This window comes from Ylistrum balloti, unplaced genomic scaffold (assembly GCF_031769215.1).
Source record: "Ylistrum balloti isolate Yb309-2 unplaced genomic scaffold, AGI_CSIRO_Ybal_v1 Utg369574, whole genome shotgun sequence".
In the NCBI taxonomy this organism is placed as follows: Eukaryota; Metazoa; Mollusca; class Bivalvia; order Pectinida; family Pectinidae; genus Ylistrum; species Ylistrum balloti.
Genome location: NW_026781868.1, coordinates 24,992 through 45,008, shown reverse-complemented (window position 1 = coordinate 45,008; position 20,017 = coordinate 24,992). Strand labels below are relative to the sequence as shown.

Below are 20,017 nucleotides of genomic sequence, written 5' to 3'. Positions count from 1 at the left end.
CCTTAACATTAAATAAAACCTTAACATATTAACACCATTGAAACCTTAACATATTGATACAATTAAAACCTTAACATATCGCACTATTAAAACCTTAACATATCGCACTATTAAAACCTTAACATATTGACAGCATAAAAACCTTAACATATTAACCCCATTGAAACCTTAACATATTGATACAATTAAAACCTTAACATATTGATACAATTAAAACCTTAACATATCGCACTATTAAAACCTTAACATACTGACACCATTAAAACCTTAACTCCTGACATATTGACAACATTAAACATGAAATATAGATATCATGGAACATTACGTATTTTCACCTATATTCTTCAAACGATCTTAATGTATTGACGCGATATATAAAACCCAGATTTCGCCAGGATATAAAAACTTGAAAGGACAAACACACCGAGATAGAGGAAATAAAGTGGTATATTAGGCTTGATATCTTCAATACCTCAAAAACCCATGTGTTGACCATGAAAAATCTGAATTTGTATTCGACAACTATAACAGTGACAGCATTTTCCTATTACATTACCTGTGATGACTGCCTATCCACGGTGTCGTGATTCTCTCCCTAGAATATCGTCTGCAGTTAAAATTGTTTTGTGCTCGTTTATAACTAGTTTACTTCACGAAGCTAATGAACTGTAAACTATTTGTACAAGGTATCCATGCCTACAGTCATCTTAATAGCAATACGTGTTATTGGTGCAATGCAATAAATGATGTATATGGAAATAACATGTTGAGACGCTGTTTGCGGAACCTCACCTGAAACATGATATCAAATATAGTATGTTGTATCTAATTAAATTAAGATAAAAAGACCACATCTTTAATATCGTTTATAATGAATAAAATGTAAATGCTAAAGAAATCTGACAATAAAACAGATATCAAAAGCAAAAAATCACTGATTATAAAACTATGGTGGCTGATAAGGACCATTTTTGACGTAGTATAACTAGGCAATACTGTGATTGCTGATAGGGACTATGTTTGACGTAGTAAAACTACGCGATACTAAGGTGGCTATTAGGGACAATTTTTACGTAGTAAAATAAGGCATTACTATGGTACCTGATTGGAACCATTTTTAACGTAGTAAAACTAGGCAATACTATGATACCTGATAGGGACAATTTTTGACGTAGTAAAACTAGGCCATACTATAGTGGCTGAAAGGGACTATGTTTAACGAAGTATAAGTAGGCAATACTATGGTATCTGATAGGGACAATTTTTGACGTAGTAAAACCACGCGATACTAAGGTGTATGATAGGAACCATTTTTAACGTAGAAAAATAAGGCATTACTATGGTGGCTGATAGGGACTATGTTTAACGTAGTGTAACTAGGTAATACTATGGTACCTGATAGGGACAATTTTTGACGTAGTGAAACCACGCGATACTAAGGTGTCTGATAGGAACCATTTTTAACGTAGAAAAATAAGGCATTAATATGGTGGCTGATAGGGACTATGTTTAACGTAGTATAACTAGGCAATACTATGGTACCTGATAGGGACAATTTTTGACGTAGTGAAACCATGCGATACTAAGGTGTCTGATAGGAACCATTTTTAACGTAGTAAAATTAGGCATCACTATGGTACCTGATAGGGACCATTTTTTACGTAGTAAAACTAGGCAATACTATGGTGGCTGAAAGGAACTATGTTTAACGAAGTATAACTAGGCAATACTATGGTACCTGATATGGACAATTTTTGACGTAGTAAAACCACGCGATACTACGGTGTCTGATAGGAACCATTTTTAACGTAGTAAAATAAGGCATTACTATGGTGGCTGATAGGAACCATTTTTAACGTAGTAAAATTAGGCAATACTATAATACCTTACAGGGACAATTTTTGACGTAGTAAAACCACGCGATACTATGGTGTCTGATAGGGACAATTCTTTACGTAGTAAAACTAGGCAATACTGTGGTGGCTGATAGGGACTATGTTTAACGAAGTATAACTAGGTAATACTATGGTGGCTGATAGGGACCATTTTTGACGTAACTTAATCAGGCGATAGTATGGTGATGTCATTTCTGACGTAAGACTTTGGTGGCTGAAAAGAGCAATTTTTGACATTGTACTACAAGGCAATACTATGGTCACTGAAGAAAGTCATTTTGACGTTGCAAGGTAGCTGAAGAAATGACTTTCCCCAACTACCACCATAAAATGTCATCATATCCATATTAAACCTTTGTTTTACTTCCGCAAACGCGCAATTTCATTACTGATAGGATGAAGTTTATTTTCATAAGACTTTCATTAAGGAGCAAACCTTTTTCGTCAATGTTCAATATTCATATGTAAATGATGTTAGATTTCCTGGAATGACGTTTAGCCATCACACACACCAGAGAAAATGTTCTTACTTTGGTATTGACAAACGTTGTTGTGATAACCAGAAACGACAATTTTACGCTTTGTTGCCGCGAAATCATCGACTTTTATATGATCAAAAGTCGCCTTCCGGCCTTTTATGGTGTCGTTTACAATTTGAAATTGATCAACAATAAAACTTAATAACTAAAATTATATGTAAAATAAATGTACATAGTTTCTTGTGACAAATCTTTACATAACTGTAATAAATAAACACCGACATATGCCAGAAGAAAAAAAATCAAACCCGATTTGAAGGGACAATTAAGGGAGGTCTCTTTTTTCTTGTTTATGATTAGAGCACACTAACATGCCTAGTCATCCTGAGGTAATTTAAATCAAATATCAAAATATACTAAAATGTATATAACATTCTATTTCGTCGCCAGCTGTCCTGCTACTATTACTTCAAAATTATGTTTTTTTGTGTTTTAATGTGAGGAGGAATTCATGCTATTGAACAAAACATTCAGAATAAACATGTCACAACGGGTCTAATATGTATTGTTAAAGACCATATATGTTCATACACTCGTCGACTTGCGCGATCAAACATTTTCATAAACAAATTCAGTATTCCTATATAAACAAAAAAACAAAAACAAAAAACAAAACAAAAAATAGAAAAATAAAACTTAATTTCTTATTAGAACGAGTGGATGTAAACTAGAATGTGAAAGAGTTTTGACGACCTGTATAATAAAAGGTAGTCTTGTTCAACTTTGAGAATATAAGGTTGAAATGGTGTCCTCTAGTGTAGCTAACCTCTGAACACTAGTCAATTTCAGCCAACTTTTTTTTTATTTTCACACCTTAACTGGGTACGGTCAGTCTTGGTCATACCCGAGTGACAACACAAGTTGATAACTTGGCAAAAAGTGATTAATTATATGCATGTAAATTCAAAATGAAATAAAGTTAGTAAATATGACCTAAATGTAAGTGGATTTCCTGGACGGATGGGGTACATTACCTGTCAATGAAAAGAGAACTAGTTTAATGGAAATGTGTCAGAAGAGACTGTACTGTATCTTAGATTACAGTAAACAATATTCCGGACAGCAACTATGGACACAATCATCCACCTGATACTATTGGCCTTGTTGCTAATAATTTGTAGTAAGTTTAGAGAGAAAAGTGCTGTGTTGAAATCACATCAGTTCCATGTACATACGATGATATAGGACAAGAAACAGAGAATAATGATACCCAAAATACCTGGATTTTCAAAAATGAATTCTTATCTTTACAACATTTTAAAGGATGGAATAGTAAAGTAAATAGACTAGGTGGCAGTGCTAATTCCAACATATACTTATATAAATAATATAAAATTCTCAAGCTGTCACTGCGCTAAAGCTGGAAAGTGAGGAGTAGTTTAAACCGTCTACGTACGATCTCATTGTGCAGCCGATATTTACTATCATTGAAGTCACAAATAGATGTACTGCGTGGCATATAAAGACGAACATTACACAAGATCCCCAGTTATTTTTTTCGAAATGTTCAAGGAAACATATTGCGAACTTTTTACATTCACTAATATTTTAAAAGTGCATCGAAAAACGACCTCTCAGGCTCAGCAGGAGGACTAGCGAATAATATAATATCTATCGATCGGCTCGGTTTGTTTGGCAAACATGTTGGTATTGCTGATTTTATTCTCTGCATGTGATAATGACTACACTGCATGATTATTGCTTAAGTTAATATCAAACCTACTTCTTATTTATTGATTTTTTGAAACGTTTTCCCAAGTCTTCATTCATAGCACACAATCATTCTGTTTGTCTGGTAATGTAACATTTGTACATATAAGCAGAAACATGCCGCTCTACTAGATCGTTGTTTTCTTTTACGTTAGACAAGACAAAAATACAACTTGTCAACAGAATCATAATCCAAACTCAAATGCAATCAAATTGGAGCAAAATATGAATAATAGAAAGTTTTACCGGAAAACTCATGGAAAAATACGATGAGATTGAAACCAGGAGTTACGGGAGAGTGGGCGTCTTCTGCTTCATCGACGACAATCGCCATATAAATCTTAGATAATCCAAGTAAGTAATATCACGTTCTCAAATGCGAACAAGGCAATCATCAACGAATTAGAATAAATGATGTGCCAATGAGATTCTCAGGTAGCAGCACACAGTTTCGCGGTGTGCCATGGATGACATCTTTGTTCATTAGATTACTCCATTATTTTGATTCAAATTAGAAAAAAAATCCTAGCTTAAATTTGTATTGTCATGTCAAATTGTATAATGTGGGGTTCATACTATTCATATTTTTCATTGTGTTGGATATTACTACTAGGGCAATCTCGAATCTGCGTCTACACACCTAAAGCTAGGTTTACAGGAAGTGAAATTTTCCTAGTGTTTACACGTGGTCATGTTGTGAGTCGGTAACCATGGCAATCACATGTCAGAAATCAGAGGAATTTTTTTATTTACACAATTTTTATCTCTCTACTTCTACTGTAATTGTTATGTATTTCATCAATAAATATACGTGTAAGGATATATTTTTCATAACCAAACTGCTATACTTGCACATCTCAAACATGACCGATAATTTCAAATTAACTGTTTCCTGCTACTTCATGACGATTGTAGAATTTAGTAATCTTCATCAACATTCTATCGACATCACGAAAATCGTGATACTGAGAACAAACCCTTCAATATCTAATCAACTATGACATGTAAACACCAAAGGTTGAGGATGCAGGACATCGCTGTCCAGAAATAGAAAATCTACAATAGGAAAACTGAAATCATCACGCTTATCGTATAGCTTGGTGAAAAATTGTCCCTGTTGATTTCGTCGTAGGGAAAGATTGCGGTAAGCAGCTGATATAGAATCGTTTGTCATGTCTTTGATTTCCAATGCAGTAAGATGTATATGATGAATATGTGATTAATCAATTTCTTACTATTAAAAGACAAAACATTATCAATATATCAGGAAGTGATTTTTTGCAAGGTCGTTATGACCACTCGACTGAGATATTTCCATCTAGTGATGTGATCATTTTAAGTATTTCGTCTTCAGTATACTTCTTTGATTTTGACGTTTTCCCCCACAAAATACGACGCAGTATATACGCTCATAACAATTTCTCAATATCGCTTCTTGAGTAAACATTACTCCAATAGACTTCAACCTAATTTGATGGTACTAAGAATAGAAATAAAAACTTTTACTAAGGTTTAATTGATCAACTAGATGGGACAATAATAAAACGAAAGTGAGGTCCAGAGGAAACTCAAGGTCGAGGTCATTTTTCAAGGGGAGTTAACATAATCTGCTCGACTGTGAATCCCTCATCTTTTGCTTGATCGTTTGAGCGTACGACTAGCAAGCCAAATGTATCTAGTTCAAATCCTAGCAGAGGCATTGAATTAAATGATGATCCTTGTTGCATGCGACTTTATAAAAGTAATGAAGTGCCATTATCGTCAGTTCACGTTCGGTTTTTATTGGCTAAATCAAAATCGCTCACGTAACAGGGTAATGCAGCTACCATATGGTTTACACTGAATATATAAAGAAATTAAGATGAATCAAGGGAGACGAGATCAGTGTCATTGTTTCTTATTATTTTCTCTCCGTAAAATCTGTTAAAATACAGACTTTTTGGAATTCTCATGGTCGCTTCCTAGGCTTCAGAATGTATGCCCTTGGTATTACTGAATTGCCTAGAAGGAGGAAACAGCTGTATGAAGCATCATACTTCCTTTTAAGTTCAAGTGTATCTATAACTATGTTGGCAATATGGTAAATCGGGATAATAAAGGAGATTTACATAATAACTGTTGTTAATCACAGGGAAAATAAGATCTCCTATGTGCTTGATATTTTAGGCATATTTAACCAAACTAAAAACATTATTCAAAGCTATTTTTGTCAATTTGAAATTGGGTTTTATCGGAAGACCATGCTGATCTGAAATTTGAAGTTGCGTATTACTACAAAATTCATTATTATTACAATATTTACATGATTTTGAGCTTATTGTGCATCAAAGATCATTTATAGAATTTTCAAACTCTCACTAATTACCGTAAAAAAATTCACGTAATGCACAAAACCTTAACAGTTTGCCTATTCAGTCTTTGTTTACCTGACGTTGACGAATGACGTACGTCAAAATATTTATTCAGCGTTGAACTATATAGTTTAACACATCAATGGATATAAAAAGCAATTTTATGAATTTAAAAAATAAACATGCTTATTGCAACAAATAAAATTTCTTATTTGACAAGTATTTATATTTTTAAAAGTAAATCAGAAATAATTTTGTCGCATTAATGCACGTGATGAAATTCAGTTGTTTCCGTCACTGCGGAACACACACAAAGAAGGTGACATGTGTATTCCGACAATGACAGCGCTGTTTCAGGAAAAATGTACATACAATATGTATATTTTACATATCAAGGTTGTTCTTCGATCACTTTGAATTTTTCCTCTGTCGGCTCTTAGTTTTCAACATTTAGTCCCTCAGTGTAAGTGGCGAGTCTTAGAAGGACAAAACAGCTGTATGATGCAGATTAATTCATTGTTTTACTCTGCTGTATCTAATTATGAATTTTTATTGAAAGGTTAAAATTGCTATTAACTGCTGTACAATCTTCACACGTTTTGATGCATATGCAATAATCAAGTTGTTTTATTTTCAGAACAGTCAACTAAGGAAGAATTATTTAGATTTTAGCAGATTTTTGTAAACAAACAGTGAGAAACAAAACAAAAACAAAAAGACAAAAACAAAAATAACGTGCATACCCCTAGCGGAATGATTAAAAGATTGGTAAACAAATTCAAAATTAAACATCAATCCGCTATATATTTAGTTGTTGTCATTCTTTTTATATACCATATATAACAATGTATCAATGCCTTTATTGCCAGGTCATCATATATACAAAAGGTACCAGTGGATTCTAATGTTTTGTCTTGTTTCATATCGTCTGATATAGTATCTTTGACATGACTAGTGATATTAACAAAATATTTGCTGACGTCAATAGGTTCTTCAGTCACACAATATCTACAATATGTAATGTAAGAATGTTTAAGAAATTTGGATTGATCTCTCGTGACTTTCTGTAAACGTTCTTGATGATAATTGCTTTGGTACAGGTACTGTTGACTAACTATCTTGAAAGAACACCTTGACGACAAGTCCTTGTCCAGGTTGTAGTGTAACGTCCACCAAAGAAATGGTGTGTCCTATTTCAATATCTGTCGAATTAAAATTATTTGTCTTTGCAACAATCTTGCCAGAAGTAGAACTAACAGGGTCCTGAGAGTAGTCATCGGTACTTCCGGATGAGCCGAAGTTGATCATAACGAGGTATTTGGTCCAACCCTTTGCCATTCTGACGTAGGACACGATGTTGTCGTTGGTTACAGCGAAATGGAGTTTACTATTCTGAAAAGATGGATACTGCCGGATTTTCGCCAAACTTCGAAACAGGTTCAACATTGAGTTGGGGTCTTCAGCCTGTTCCTGCATTAAAAATGTGATTAAATTTTGGTGACTTTGATATTTCATTTTGCACAACTAGAGCTTGTATTTGTATTGCGCTTTGTCCAGACTTACCTCGACATTCGTTAGGGTGAAATTTCTCTCTACGTGAAGCCACGGTATGCCTGTTGAGAACCCTGCATTCCTTGTTCTCGACCATTGCATTGGGGACCTCTCCGGATCACGCGATCTGTTCTTGTATCCGTCCTGTCAAACAATAACAGATTTAAGGTTTTAGAACAAGTTGTATCAAAGTGGAAGAATGTCTGGCTTTATATTCGATCTTCTGGTCAGTATCACTAGCGCGAGAGATATCTCTTCTTAGAGGGAATTTCCGGGTGTAAGGAAGTTAGTATGGTGCATCATGCTTACCTCTCCAAAGTTGAGGCCGGCTGGGTCTTGTGTTTCTTTGAATGAATAGAACACATCTGTCATGCCTATCTCATCACCATAGTAACAGGTAGGTGTACCCGGAAGTGTAAGAAGAAGCATCGTGACAGCGCCTGATTTCATGTTTCCCACACGGGACGCCACTCGGCTGTTATCGTGATTACCCACCTGTCAACATACAGATAGAGATATGACAATCAGAAACATACATCGCTACGGTTCTAAAACGGGATATAAAAAACATAATAGTTTCGACGTTTAGACAAAACTATTTAACAAAGAAACCAAAATCAGTTAGAAAAAGAAGAGACTCAAAAATTGTGATGGCTGCGTGCTGTAGCAAGATAGGCATCGTCTGTTATATCGACAACATTCGCATGTAAGTCTAGGTCAGTATTAACCATTAATGTTATCAAAATAGGGTAAATAAGAACTGAGGACCCACAACCACAAAAAGAGGTATGCTCACGAGGTTAAAAAGTATTCCCCAATTGTGATCATCATCACGACCATATGATAAGTTAGCAGACAATATCTATCACAGATTTAAGTTCTTCGAAACAATCCATTACCAAACAAAAAGAAGTAGAAAAAATGGAATACTTGATTTCTGTACACCTATCAATTGATTGGAATAAAGAAAACAGGAATCAGAGAGAAGAAAATGAGATTAAGATATCACACAACACAAAATAAAGTCTAAGGACAAACACGTTTTCTACACAACATGGGATATCCCAATAAATCAAGTGACACCTGTCAAACCCTCTTCCGTTGACGTGATACGTCATGACACTTCCTACAAGTTCATGAAGATCAGTGTTGACATTACCATCAACCTGCCTCCTGCAGTTACCTGGAAGTTTGGCCATGCATCATCCTCAAGGCCATACAACCCTTTGTTAATCAACTGCTTAACACATAATCCTCCACAGGTAGAATTCATGTCTAGAAGGGCGAAGTTGAAGGGCATTGCACCGGCTTTGTAATGAGCGTTTCGCATCTCTGTTGTTAACGCGTACGACTCCTCCGCCAGGAACCTGTGTAATTCAAATTAATGACAGTTTTCTGTAGTCTTCATTAAAGTAAACGAGGATCTCAAATAATCTGTCAGAAAATTGATTCAATAGACTAAGATTATTTTAAATCTGTGGCAACTGCATATAGTGACAACTTGAAGGATGCATGGAACCATGCTGTAAGTGTATTGTATCAACACCAATAAAGCGCATTGGAGCCAATAAAAAGCAGATTGTCCTTCACTAATTCAGGGGCATTATGATATCATAGACTTCGTGGTTCTATATCTGTAAGATTGCTCTTGTATGTAATAGCTACCGTTAGTTACAAAAATGTCCTTTTTGGGCGTGGCAATCCAATTTCTACCAGTAGAACAGAGTGGTAAATTCATAGATAGATGTCACCTAATTAATATCATAGATATTTTGTTAATTAATGGGCTTGGGATTAATTAGAATTAAACTGTGTGTCGTTGCATGGTGGGTCCTTAACTTTCAAAAGATCACCTAATTGATAATTACTTGGGTTCCTTGTCACGAGAGGCGTAGTCATCGAGCAGTGATCGCCAGTCTTTGATGACGTCACTGATTTGGGGGAAGCTTGTGGTCAGATTGTGTGTATCGTCTTCATACCATTCATACTGATTCTGTCGGGAGAAAGCTTCTTTTCATGAAACAAAGCAAAAAAGTAAAGCAACTTGCGTGATGTTATTCTTAGTTGCAAAAGACATCCGAGGTACGTTTTTATCCAAATAAAATGTCATTTTGATTTCAAATACCACAACTATACCACGTATCATACCATAACGTTGTAGATGTAAGAAGTTATCACATGTAAAACACATACCGGCAACAAAACTTCGTTTAGAGTTGCATTTTCTGATTCAAAAAGAAACTTGAGAGCATCCAACCGAAATCCCGAAACTCCTTTGTCCAACCAGAACCGCAGGACATTCTGAAGTAAGGAGCACACGAATGTATAACGACCATTGGTGAGGTATTGGCGAGATCAGTCAATATTAAGTAATAGCATGATTAAGTAATCATTCTCAAATAAGTATTGCAGGCTTTTAATTATGGTACGATTTGCATTCAGTATTTCCCTGAAAATGGTGATCGGACACAGTCGTTATGTTTTAAACAATACATTGCTAACTGATATTTTAAGAATTGTGTTACTTATCCAACCTTCATCTCTTGTTTCACGTTCGGATCGTTGAAGTTTAGATCAGCCTGTGATTTCAGGAAGGCGTGGTAATAATACTGACCGCGGGCATGGTCAAATTCCCAGGCCGAACCCCCGAACACACTCAGCTGAAACAAATATATTGTATGATGACAAGTCGATACCTGCGAGCTGAAGCAACTAAATAACATACAACACAATACGACACAACAGTAGTAATTATTATCTATAAACAAATTAATCAGAAAACATATAATATCCATGATATCGTGTAGGAAGTAAATGAGCTCAAGTACTACTAGCACGCACAGAAATAATATAAACTAATATACATTTCTCTTATAAGAGTGGGTACAAATTCAAAATTACGCTGATTAAAAGTATAGAATTAATCCTTATATTTCATCTTCTGACTTTTTATCTAACTCTGAATTTCTTTCCATTCTATTTCCTTTTAATCAAGCAACTGGTTTTGTTTTAACGGCTCCGAAAACAGAAAAAAAAGAAAATGTTATACAGAAAGGACAGACAATGACAGAGACAACAAATATGAAGTTTTACAATCGATAAATGGTTTCCTCACTAGTGCCATTATTTTAACGAGAGAGCTCCACATTAGGTATTCTAAGCGACTATGTGGACAGTTGAGTGTGATAGATTAACAAATCATTCGTAGGTCACCTGTGTCTACTCTCTTTTATCTTTACCCGAGTGTTCGGAGGTCCTCTTGGTCTACTTAAATGATCTTTACCCAAGTATTCGGAGGTCATCTTGGTCTACTCTATGTTATCTTTACCAAAGTATCGGAGGTCCTCTTTGCCTACTTTTGAACTAATCTTTACCCAAGTATTCGGGGTCCCCTGTGTCTATTCTATATGATCTTTACCCAAGTATTCGGAGGTCCTCTGTGTCTACTCTATATTATCTTTATCCAAGTATTCGGAGGTCCTCTATGCCTACTTTTAAATTAATTCTTACCAATTTATTCGGAGTTCCCCTGGGTCTACTCAAAATAATCTTTACTGTAGTATTCGTAGGTCCTCTAGATCTATCCTAATCCTTACCCAGTTGTTGGGAGGTCCTAAGGAACCGTTCGGCAGAGTGACGCCGTCCTCCCAGATGTAATAATCGCTATAAGAGTTGTTAGGTCCTTTCCTACTCTCCTGAAACCACACACTTTCGTTACTGGTGTGGTTAGGAACAAAGTCGAGGATTATCTTTAGACCTTCAAAGAAACAAACATGAATGATTATGCTAATCACTATTTAAAATGTTAAAATATTGAGTTGAAAATAAATTACAACAAGCTACACTGTTTAAATATATATCTTTCGTTGGAACGGTATTCCGAATCTAATGTCCCTATGTATGTAATCCCATCCTCCTATCACCAATACGGATAACGATGGGAAAACATAAGATATTACTACAAACTTGTACGATGGTACCAAACTTTAAGACAAAATGCATTTTGACAGCATTAGGCTCAAAGACCACGAAAACAGATTTGTTGGAGAGCTCACAACACTGAAGCCGGGTCATGTCTATAGAGTTAATTACAACAAGCAATGATCTTTATCCATTTCAACATTTATCAGTTGTCTTTGAAAAGATAGAGAGAGAAAAGACCCTGAAATAAGAGTAATACTGTAACAGCAGGTAAATACCAGTAGAGCACCGGGAGACAGAGTAGGACAATTTTATATGTGATCGATGTCTAGATCAAGACATCCCTTTATTAATCATGTTGATAATGTTCGAAATCCCTTATCAGTGAGGTTTTACACTCGCTACAATAAAACATCTTTCCCTAAACTCCCGAATTTTTAATATTTAAACTTTCCAGATGTGTTACATTATCAACTTTAACAAGTCTGATATGTGAATTTAAAAATATCTAAGGCTGGCTTTAGATATATGTTGATAACATGAATTATGAATCACCCACACACAGAAGCATCAGAAATATATAGCAGACGATTTTAATGGCTGTGTCCCTAATATGGGATATTGAAAGAGTTTAAGAATGAGACGTAGAATGAACTTTTGCATTCTTCAAAGATTTAAAAACTCCTTTATTTCCTTACACAATGGACCCTCAATAATCCAGAAATCTCGAGCTTCGTGCTACAATTCCACGTTTATCACACGACGTGACATACATACAATCTATGCCACAGAATTGTTCTTATTCCTTAAAGATTCAAATATATTATAGTATGCAAATGAACACGGGTTCAATTTAGACAGGAAATTCAAATCGCTGTATAGCCCATGGGGATGTCGGGGTGGTGTAGTTGGTAAGGCAGTAGTCGAATGTCTTGGCTTGCCGGTTTGGTGTTGTAGATCATGAGTTCGAGGCCAAGACAGGCCTCAAGTCACAAATTGTCTTCCTTTGTCAGCTGTGTTACATATATATATAACATTTAAAACATTACTTCAAATCTATAATACCTCTCTGTTTTGCCTCCTTCAATAAGGTGTCGAAGTCCTCCATAGTACCAAACATGGAATCGACCTCTGTGTAGTTGGAGATGTCGTAACCGAAGTCCCTCATAGGGGAGGTGAAGAATGGGCTGATCCATATTGCACCTATCCCAAGGTCAGCCAGATAGTCCAGCTTCTGCGTTATCCCTATATAACAAAAAACATATATACATAATGTATAGTAACGTATGGCTGGCAAGTGACATCATAAGAAACTCACTGGTGTGTTAAAAAAAGCTTGCATCAGACAGCAATGGACACGCTGGAAATTAGTTCTTTTAAGTTTCTGTTCGAAATTTGCATGGACAGTGTTATCTACAACCTAAAATTTTACGCAAGTTTAACAAGTGGTAGACAATTAATTCCTGATAAAGTATTTTGATTTCCATGTTATGTCATTAGTAAAATACCTAACGAATGTCAATGGTTACAAATGGTACTTTGTGATGCAGTATGTACAATTGTCCTTTTGGTAGTCACGCCTAACTGACCAGCGGGAAGAAATACGAATACGAATCATTGTTTCCTTTCATAAAAGCTATAACTTAATTATATTATAGAAATTACGAAATTGACCTTTCCATGACCCCTATCACCAACGAGGGTTACTGCTTTATTGTCATATTACATATATGTACTTCATCAAAAAGGAACTGGACGTAATACTAGTACATTATACTCTGACTTATATAGTTAAAGATGCAAGAATTCCATTACGTGGTGTTTCATAATCGATAACATTTATCATACTCCCCGAAAGGAGAGTATATAGTATCCGATTTATCCGTCCGTTCGTCCGTCCGTCATAATTTTGTCCGGAGCATAACACAAAAACGGTAAGCGGCACCAACATAAAGCGTCATAGGTAGACAGATCTTAACAAGGAGAAGTGAAGTGTACAAGAACCATCACTCCCTGTTTGTATAATTTACGATTTTGTAATTTTTCATACTTAAATTTTGTCCGTAACATTACACTAAAACTATAAGAGGAATTAGTCCCTTGCGGGGAGCATAACCCGTCTCTGATGGCCCTTGTTTGATTTACTCGCGTCCTATACAGATCTTCATTTACACTGTCGTGCCGCGGTCATTATATTTTTTCCATGACATAACATTTCCGTTTTCTATTTACAAATTATTGTGTAGTAACTGCAGTTTGCTGGCATGGTGTGATGAATCCACCATGACGAATGACCACAGGTTGTAAAATACAATATATATTTTGGTTTTCATTTTAAGTCCTTCATTGCCACTATTCATACCTCTGAGGTCACCCACTCCATCCCCATCCGAGTCCTTGAATGACCTAGGATACACCTGATAAATAATGGATGTCTTCCACCAAGCCAGACCAGACGCGTCGTACTGCAACTTCATTCGTACTTGGTCATCCTCAAAAGTCACAACACAAATGACGATCACACAGGAGGCAACCAACAACAAGATAAACCCCGGGCAAATGGGTCTCATGCATATCCCTTTCTTCTGTGTGTGTTCCTCGGCCATTGTATACAGGCAGCTCCAACGGGATGACTATAGGGGTAACAGGACATACGCTACCCCAAATAGGAGTAGTGTGGATACCAGGAGATATCGCTATGTTCAGTATTAAAACCCAGATACAGAGCAATCTTAGTACTTGTGACCCATATTTGTCTTTTTATTGTGTCGTAACACATAATGCAATATCTTGTGTACAATTTAACTGTTAACGGCAATAATTCAACACTGATGCTGTAACCAGTTTGAACTCGTCACATCGGAGACACTCTAACGTATATTCGATATCGTCAAATGTGGCTTCATCAAACCATCCAAAAACCGAATTTGCCCGACATAGCTTTGTTGCTATTTTTTATAAATTCAAAGAAAAATAAGAAACTAGTTCATATGAGGAAACAAGTCGATAAATCTGTCACAAATGAAAAAAAACGTCATTGATCAAGGGAATAAGATAAACCGCACTGTCTTGGCTAACCGTAAGGAACAGTATCCTATCGATATCGTCAGAGATTTAATACAAACAACTTAAGAAAGTAGTGGTGAGACATAATATTTAAACGGGGTATTATCGGCACAAATAGCATGCTTGATATCTCAGTCTTAGCCCAACATTACGAGATGGCGGACTTTTTAAATCGACCTTCTTCAGTGGTCTGTCGGTCCGTTTATGATTCTTTTTATTGTTATTTCTAGTGAACGCATTGGATCTATCATTCTCAAATTTCATATGTACAAGTAGATTTGCCTTGGCACTTAGATGTGTGTTTGTCTATTCTTGGGATGGATGGGGAAACAATATGACCGACAGGCAGCCATCTTGGTTTCTGAGAGTAATAATTTGTTATTCACGGTTATCTCTCGAGAAGTACTGGATTATTCTTTCAAAAACTTCAAATGTACGTTTTCTTTAAATCGTCTGTAATGAAGCTCTTTTGATTTTAGGGCTGGTCAGGAAAACAATTGGCTTACTTGCGGTGATATATTTTTTTATTTTGACAATGAAGATTTTGTTTGAAGTTTATCACGGATCTTTCTCAAATTTCAAATGTACATGATGTTGACAACTTCATGTTTATGATGTATACTACCAATATGTCCTTAATTGTACTCTGTCGGTTTGGGGACTAATAAAAAACAAGTGCCTTATAGGCAGCCATCTTAATTCGATTTCGACAACGAACATTGGTTGACGTTATTTCTTGAAAAGAGCTGATTTTTTAGGACTGGTCAGAAAAAGAACTGAACTCGCTGAAAGGCGACCATCTTTGATTTTAACAATGGAAGTTTGCTTTTGCGAGTTCTTGAGAAGAACGAAATGGATCTTTCAACTAAATTTTATATACAGGTTTCCCGTGGTCCCTAGTCGTACCCTTTCGATTTAGGAACTGATCAGAAAAAGTACTGAACTGGATGACAAGCGGCCATCTTGGATTTTGACAAAGAAAGTTTGCGTTGCTATTTCCTGAGAAGAACCCGATTGGTCTGTCTCAGATTTCATATATAAGGTTCCCGTGTTAATTTCATTGCTGACAAGCGGTCTTAAACAATGTAGGTTGTCGCTGGTGTCCGATTTGCATTGTCTATTACGACCAGAATGAATGTCCATCCGCTGAAAAATATATGTGTGTGTGTGTGTGTGTGTGTGTGTGTGTGTGTGTGTGTGTGTGTGTGTGTGTGTGAGGGTGTGTGTGTGTGTGTGTGTGTGTGTGTGTGTGTGTGAGGGTGTGTGTGTGTGTGTGTGTGCGTGCGCGTGCGCCTAGTCTAGTTTTACAGAAATGCTTGGATTTTTCGTTATGAAATTTCACATATATGCGTCCATTGGTTTTGTTGTGAAAAAAAAACAAAAACAAAAAAGTCTAAAGGTTGACATCTTGGTTTTGCAAAATCAAGTTTATTGTCATTATAAATTTCAGTCTAAAAAAATACATTTTATTATGTAATATGACATCATACATATACCGATGCAAAAGATTATCATAACTTACATAGTACCAGTCTAGTTAAATATCAGTAATGAACATGTAATGTTGCCACCAGGGTATATTGCATCCTAGCAGGTCTTACGTTTCATCAGCGGCATTCGATGTCCTAACGTTATGAAATCCCTTGGAACAGGGGAGGCCACTCGTGCCGGTCATCATTTATCTGTCATTTACCGGAAGTAAATAAACCTGACGTGTGTTTACTCGCCAACAGAAAGAACTAGAAGGCACATGACGATTCTCCGATACGATGTGCTGAGGTTGCTGTTTGTTGAATAAAAACCTGGTAACAATCCTGCATTTTAATCATATGATACCAATAGTTAGAACGTATATCAGACATTGGGCTGACAAGGCTACCTTCAGTTTTACCGTCAGTTTACCAGGTTAGGAATCGAAACACCTTTCCGGAAAGATGATGTATTTTACGACTGTGTGCGCCTTATAATTGGTAATCAATACATTTTTTATAGTCTTACCTATATTTGTTAGCATACTTCTAACATATTTTCGTGATTTTTTAACCTTCTGAAAGACGGCGATATCCGAAGCTAAGAAATTCTCGATAGATACGCGATCTAAACTGTGGATGGAGCAAGGCAGCTAGGGATCAAAGACCAGAAGTTCTGGCGGTGAGCAGTGTAAGTGGACCACATTGCAGTATGTAAAGTTCTCTGGCTGAAGATCGTCAACAATCTATTCACACATAGGAGTATATACATGGAGGACCCTACTGACTGATAGACATTCTTGTCGCCCCAGATATATCACAAGATTTGTCGTGATAACATTTGTCTGTTTATCAGAGGAGGGAGGGATGTAATTAGAAGGATTTTTGAGAGTTATGTCCTTTTATGAGAATGAACGTATTTGTCTATATATTTTTCAAAATGCAAGTACATTATTTGTGTCAAAAATGTAAAACATATGTAGTCTGCAAGTATTTATATGGTTAGCAAGTTTTGTGATATGATGTTGATTAACATGTATCATCATTATCCAGCATGTATTAGTGAATCTGTAGTGTCTGGTTTGTGATTTGGAGAGTATAGGAAAAGTGTGTTAAAGCCAATGGCTGATATTTTTCACATTGTACATTTTACATAGGTTATTACTCCCTAGATATTTAGTTCTGCAGTTTTAATTGTCTGAGTTGCTGTTACTTTGTGTTACTGTATTGTCTCTGTCCCTGTGTAAGTATTGTGGATAAAATCAAATTACAAAAATGCATTGTTTTATATAGGACGGTCACAGTCATAAGATACAAAGAAGTGTTGCAGGTGTTCCCAGCCCGAATAACATTTTTTCAGACTGTATGAACATGTTTGGCTACAAGGATGTTAGGCTTAGGGTGATATTTTGTTTCCAGACTTAAAAAAGACATTCTTAATTTTCTGAGTGAGTCTTTCTTTTGATGATACAAAGTATATTCAAATTGGCCACATCAATTAGGACGCTTTGTCTACAAGGTGGAATGTATTAGAGGTTGAAAACTTGCTTGGAAAGTAAAATTGTCACCTTTTGCAATAGTCTTCTGTAGATGATTGTTTTAAAATCTCCTGGTGACAGTCCCCTAGCAGGCGAAACATGTAGACAATGATGGCACTGTAATGAATATTATCAATTAGCTATTATCGATGATGAGAATTCTTCAGTTTAGATATTATGTTCACCATATTGTGAAGATCTTCTGAATACCTTTTGATAACATTACCTTAACACGATTCAACATGTCGGGTATGATAGTTCTGTATCGTCAGTATCACTGACCTCCAAAGAAAGGCAATGCGATACCTAATATTCTGTGATTCCACTTAGAGTCACTCACATTTGTGTAGTATTTGATATCTTCTGTTTTGTGTTTTGCAGGAGCATGTTTACAACACTATATATCCAGTAATTTTCCTGACATTAAACCATGATGGAGGAAGGGTCAGGGCTGGAATCCCTTATTAAACAAAGACTAACACGACCATCCTATACTAGGATGGTGTCTTGGGAATTTTCTAATCAACAGGAGGTAAAACCTGTGAACAGAAAGCGACGAAGATCTAAAAGACAGTCTAATGTTGAGGAGGAGGCTGCAAAATTTTCTCCATCATCTGATGAGAATGAAATGGAAATGTCCATTTCAAGTATTGAATCACATTTAATGGATCCCAGCTGCTCTGGTCAACAACTTGATGTATTTAGTTCTGATGATGACTGTTTGTATTTTTCAGCAGAGGAGAATTTATCATCAGCAGATAGTGATATAAGTCAAGGGGTTACTTCCCTTGCTATCCAAAACATGTCCAGCAATGAAAATTTTAGAAGTAAAGAGAGTAATATTGTGGTGAGAAAAGAACATCCAGAAAAGAAACACGCACCTAGCAAAAAACAGAAACGTAAACGTCGAAAACATGATTATACAGTACATGTAGATGAAATCTTACAATTGCTTGAAGTTGACATTGAGCCAGACATCATAAGAGAAACTCGGGAAATGGTGGAAGGCAGTCTGATTTGTGTGGACAAGGCTGTACCTTCTCTGGTGGAACTTTGTTTGAACTGCACGCGTCAAAGAAACTTTCAGATACCACTTCCAAAAGGACTCAAAAATATGGTGAAAACTTCTAACCAACACTTCACTTTCAGGAAATTCCAAGTGTCAAGATTGCAAAATGATTTTGCTGAATGGCAGCCATTTGAAGATCGGAAGGGTGAACTTTTCTATTGCTATTATGATGATGGTGATGATTGGGGCAGTCATGATTACAAATGCCTTCTGCCTGCAAGGAATATATGGAATTCTGTGTTCTTTCCAAAGTTTTTATCATCTCATTATTCTTCTGAATATGCCTGTAGCAAGACATCCTCGATCCTGCCATTCACATTTGTTACCAATTCAGACGTGTGGGAGAATAATTATGACGCTTATTCCTATGTTTTCCATCAAAGGTTTCTTGGGAGTAAGTATACAAAATGGTTAAAATAGTACACAGTATTCTAATCATATTAAGTATTAACTAGTGATAATGAAATGAATTCATAATTTTGCATTGAGTTTGATGAAATCCCCAAATCAAGCATGGGATTCTCAAATAAAGGTAAATAGCTGTTTCATACTGTATTCTCTTAGTGTTTATAATCATGTATTGTATTTTAGGGTTTTGCGATAGCCCAGTTTATAACGTTGGCTCATGCAGCCTCAGATAAAGATCTGAGGTGTGTTGTTCAGCACTTCCTACCTTTGGGGCAGTGTGTGTGTCTCGGACAGCTGGGAAGCTGACAGGCCTGTCTTGTCATTGTTGTGTCCTTGAGCAAGACATATTACTCCAATTACTTGTGGATAGTTTTCAGTGGGTCTCCCATATGTTGTTCAGTCAAAAAGCAACACAAACCATGTATTATAAGACATTATAAGAGGAGTCTCTTTGTTAGACTCACATTTAATCCTTTGGTATCATACATTTTCCAAGACTC

The 20,017-nt window shown here is 36.0% G+C and overlaps 1 protein-coding gene across 1 annotated transcript; it reads right to left on the bottom strand.

Moving 5' to 3' along the window:
• Positions 1-7,605: 7,605 nt before the first annotated feature.
• On the bottom strand, positions 7,606-14,507 carry LOC132565296 (maltase A1-like). The gene is made up of 10 exons (XM_060229937.1): positions 14,330-14,507; positions 13,033-13,212; positions 11,643-11,803; positions 10,581-10,706; positions 10,240-10,347; positions 9,915-10,039; positions 9,230-9,413; positions 8,356-8,541; positions 8,059-8,190; positions 7,606-7,965 (listed from the first exon to the last, which is right to left on the bottom strand). The coding sequence occupies exons 1-10, from the start codon at positions 14,442-14,444 to the stop codon at positions 7,606-7,608; spliced, it is 1,677 nt and encodes a 558-aa protein (XP_060085920.1). The 5' UTR covers positions 14,445-14,507.
• Between the last annotated feature and the right edge of the window lie 5,510 nt (positions 14,508-20,017).

Coding starts and splice junctions, on each gene's coding strand:
- LOC132565296 (XM_060229937.1), bottom strand. CDS start 14,444: ATGAAGTTGCAGTACGACGCGTCTGGTCTGGCTTGGTGGAAGACATCC. Junction 10,348..10,580: donor ACGTGAAACAAGAGATGAAG/GTTGGATAAGTA, acceptor TCCTTACTTCAG/AATGTCCTGCGGTTCTGGTT. Junction 9,414..9,914: donor TCTCGTGACAAGGAACCCAA/GTAATTATCAAT, acceptor TGAATTACACAG/GTTCCTGGCGGAGGAGTCGT.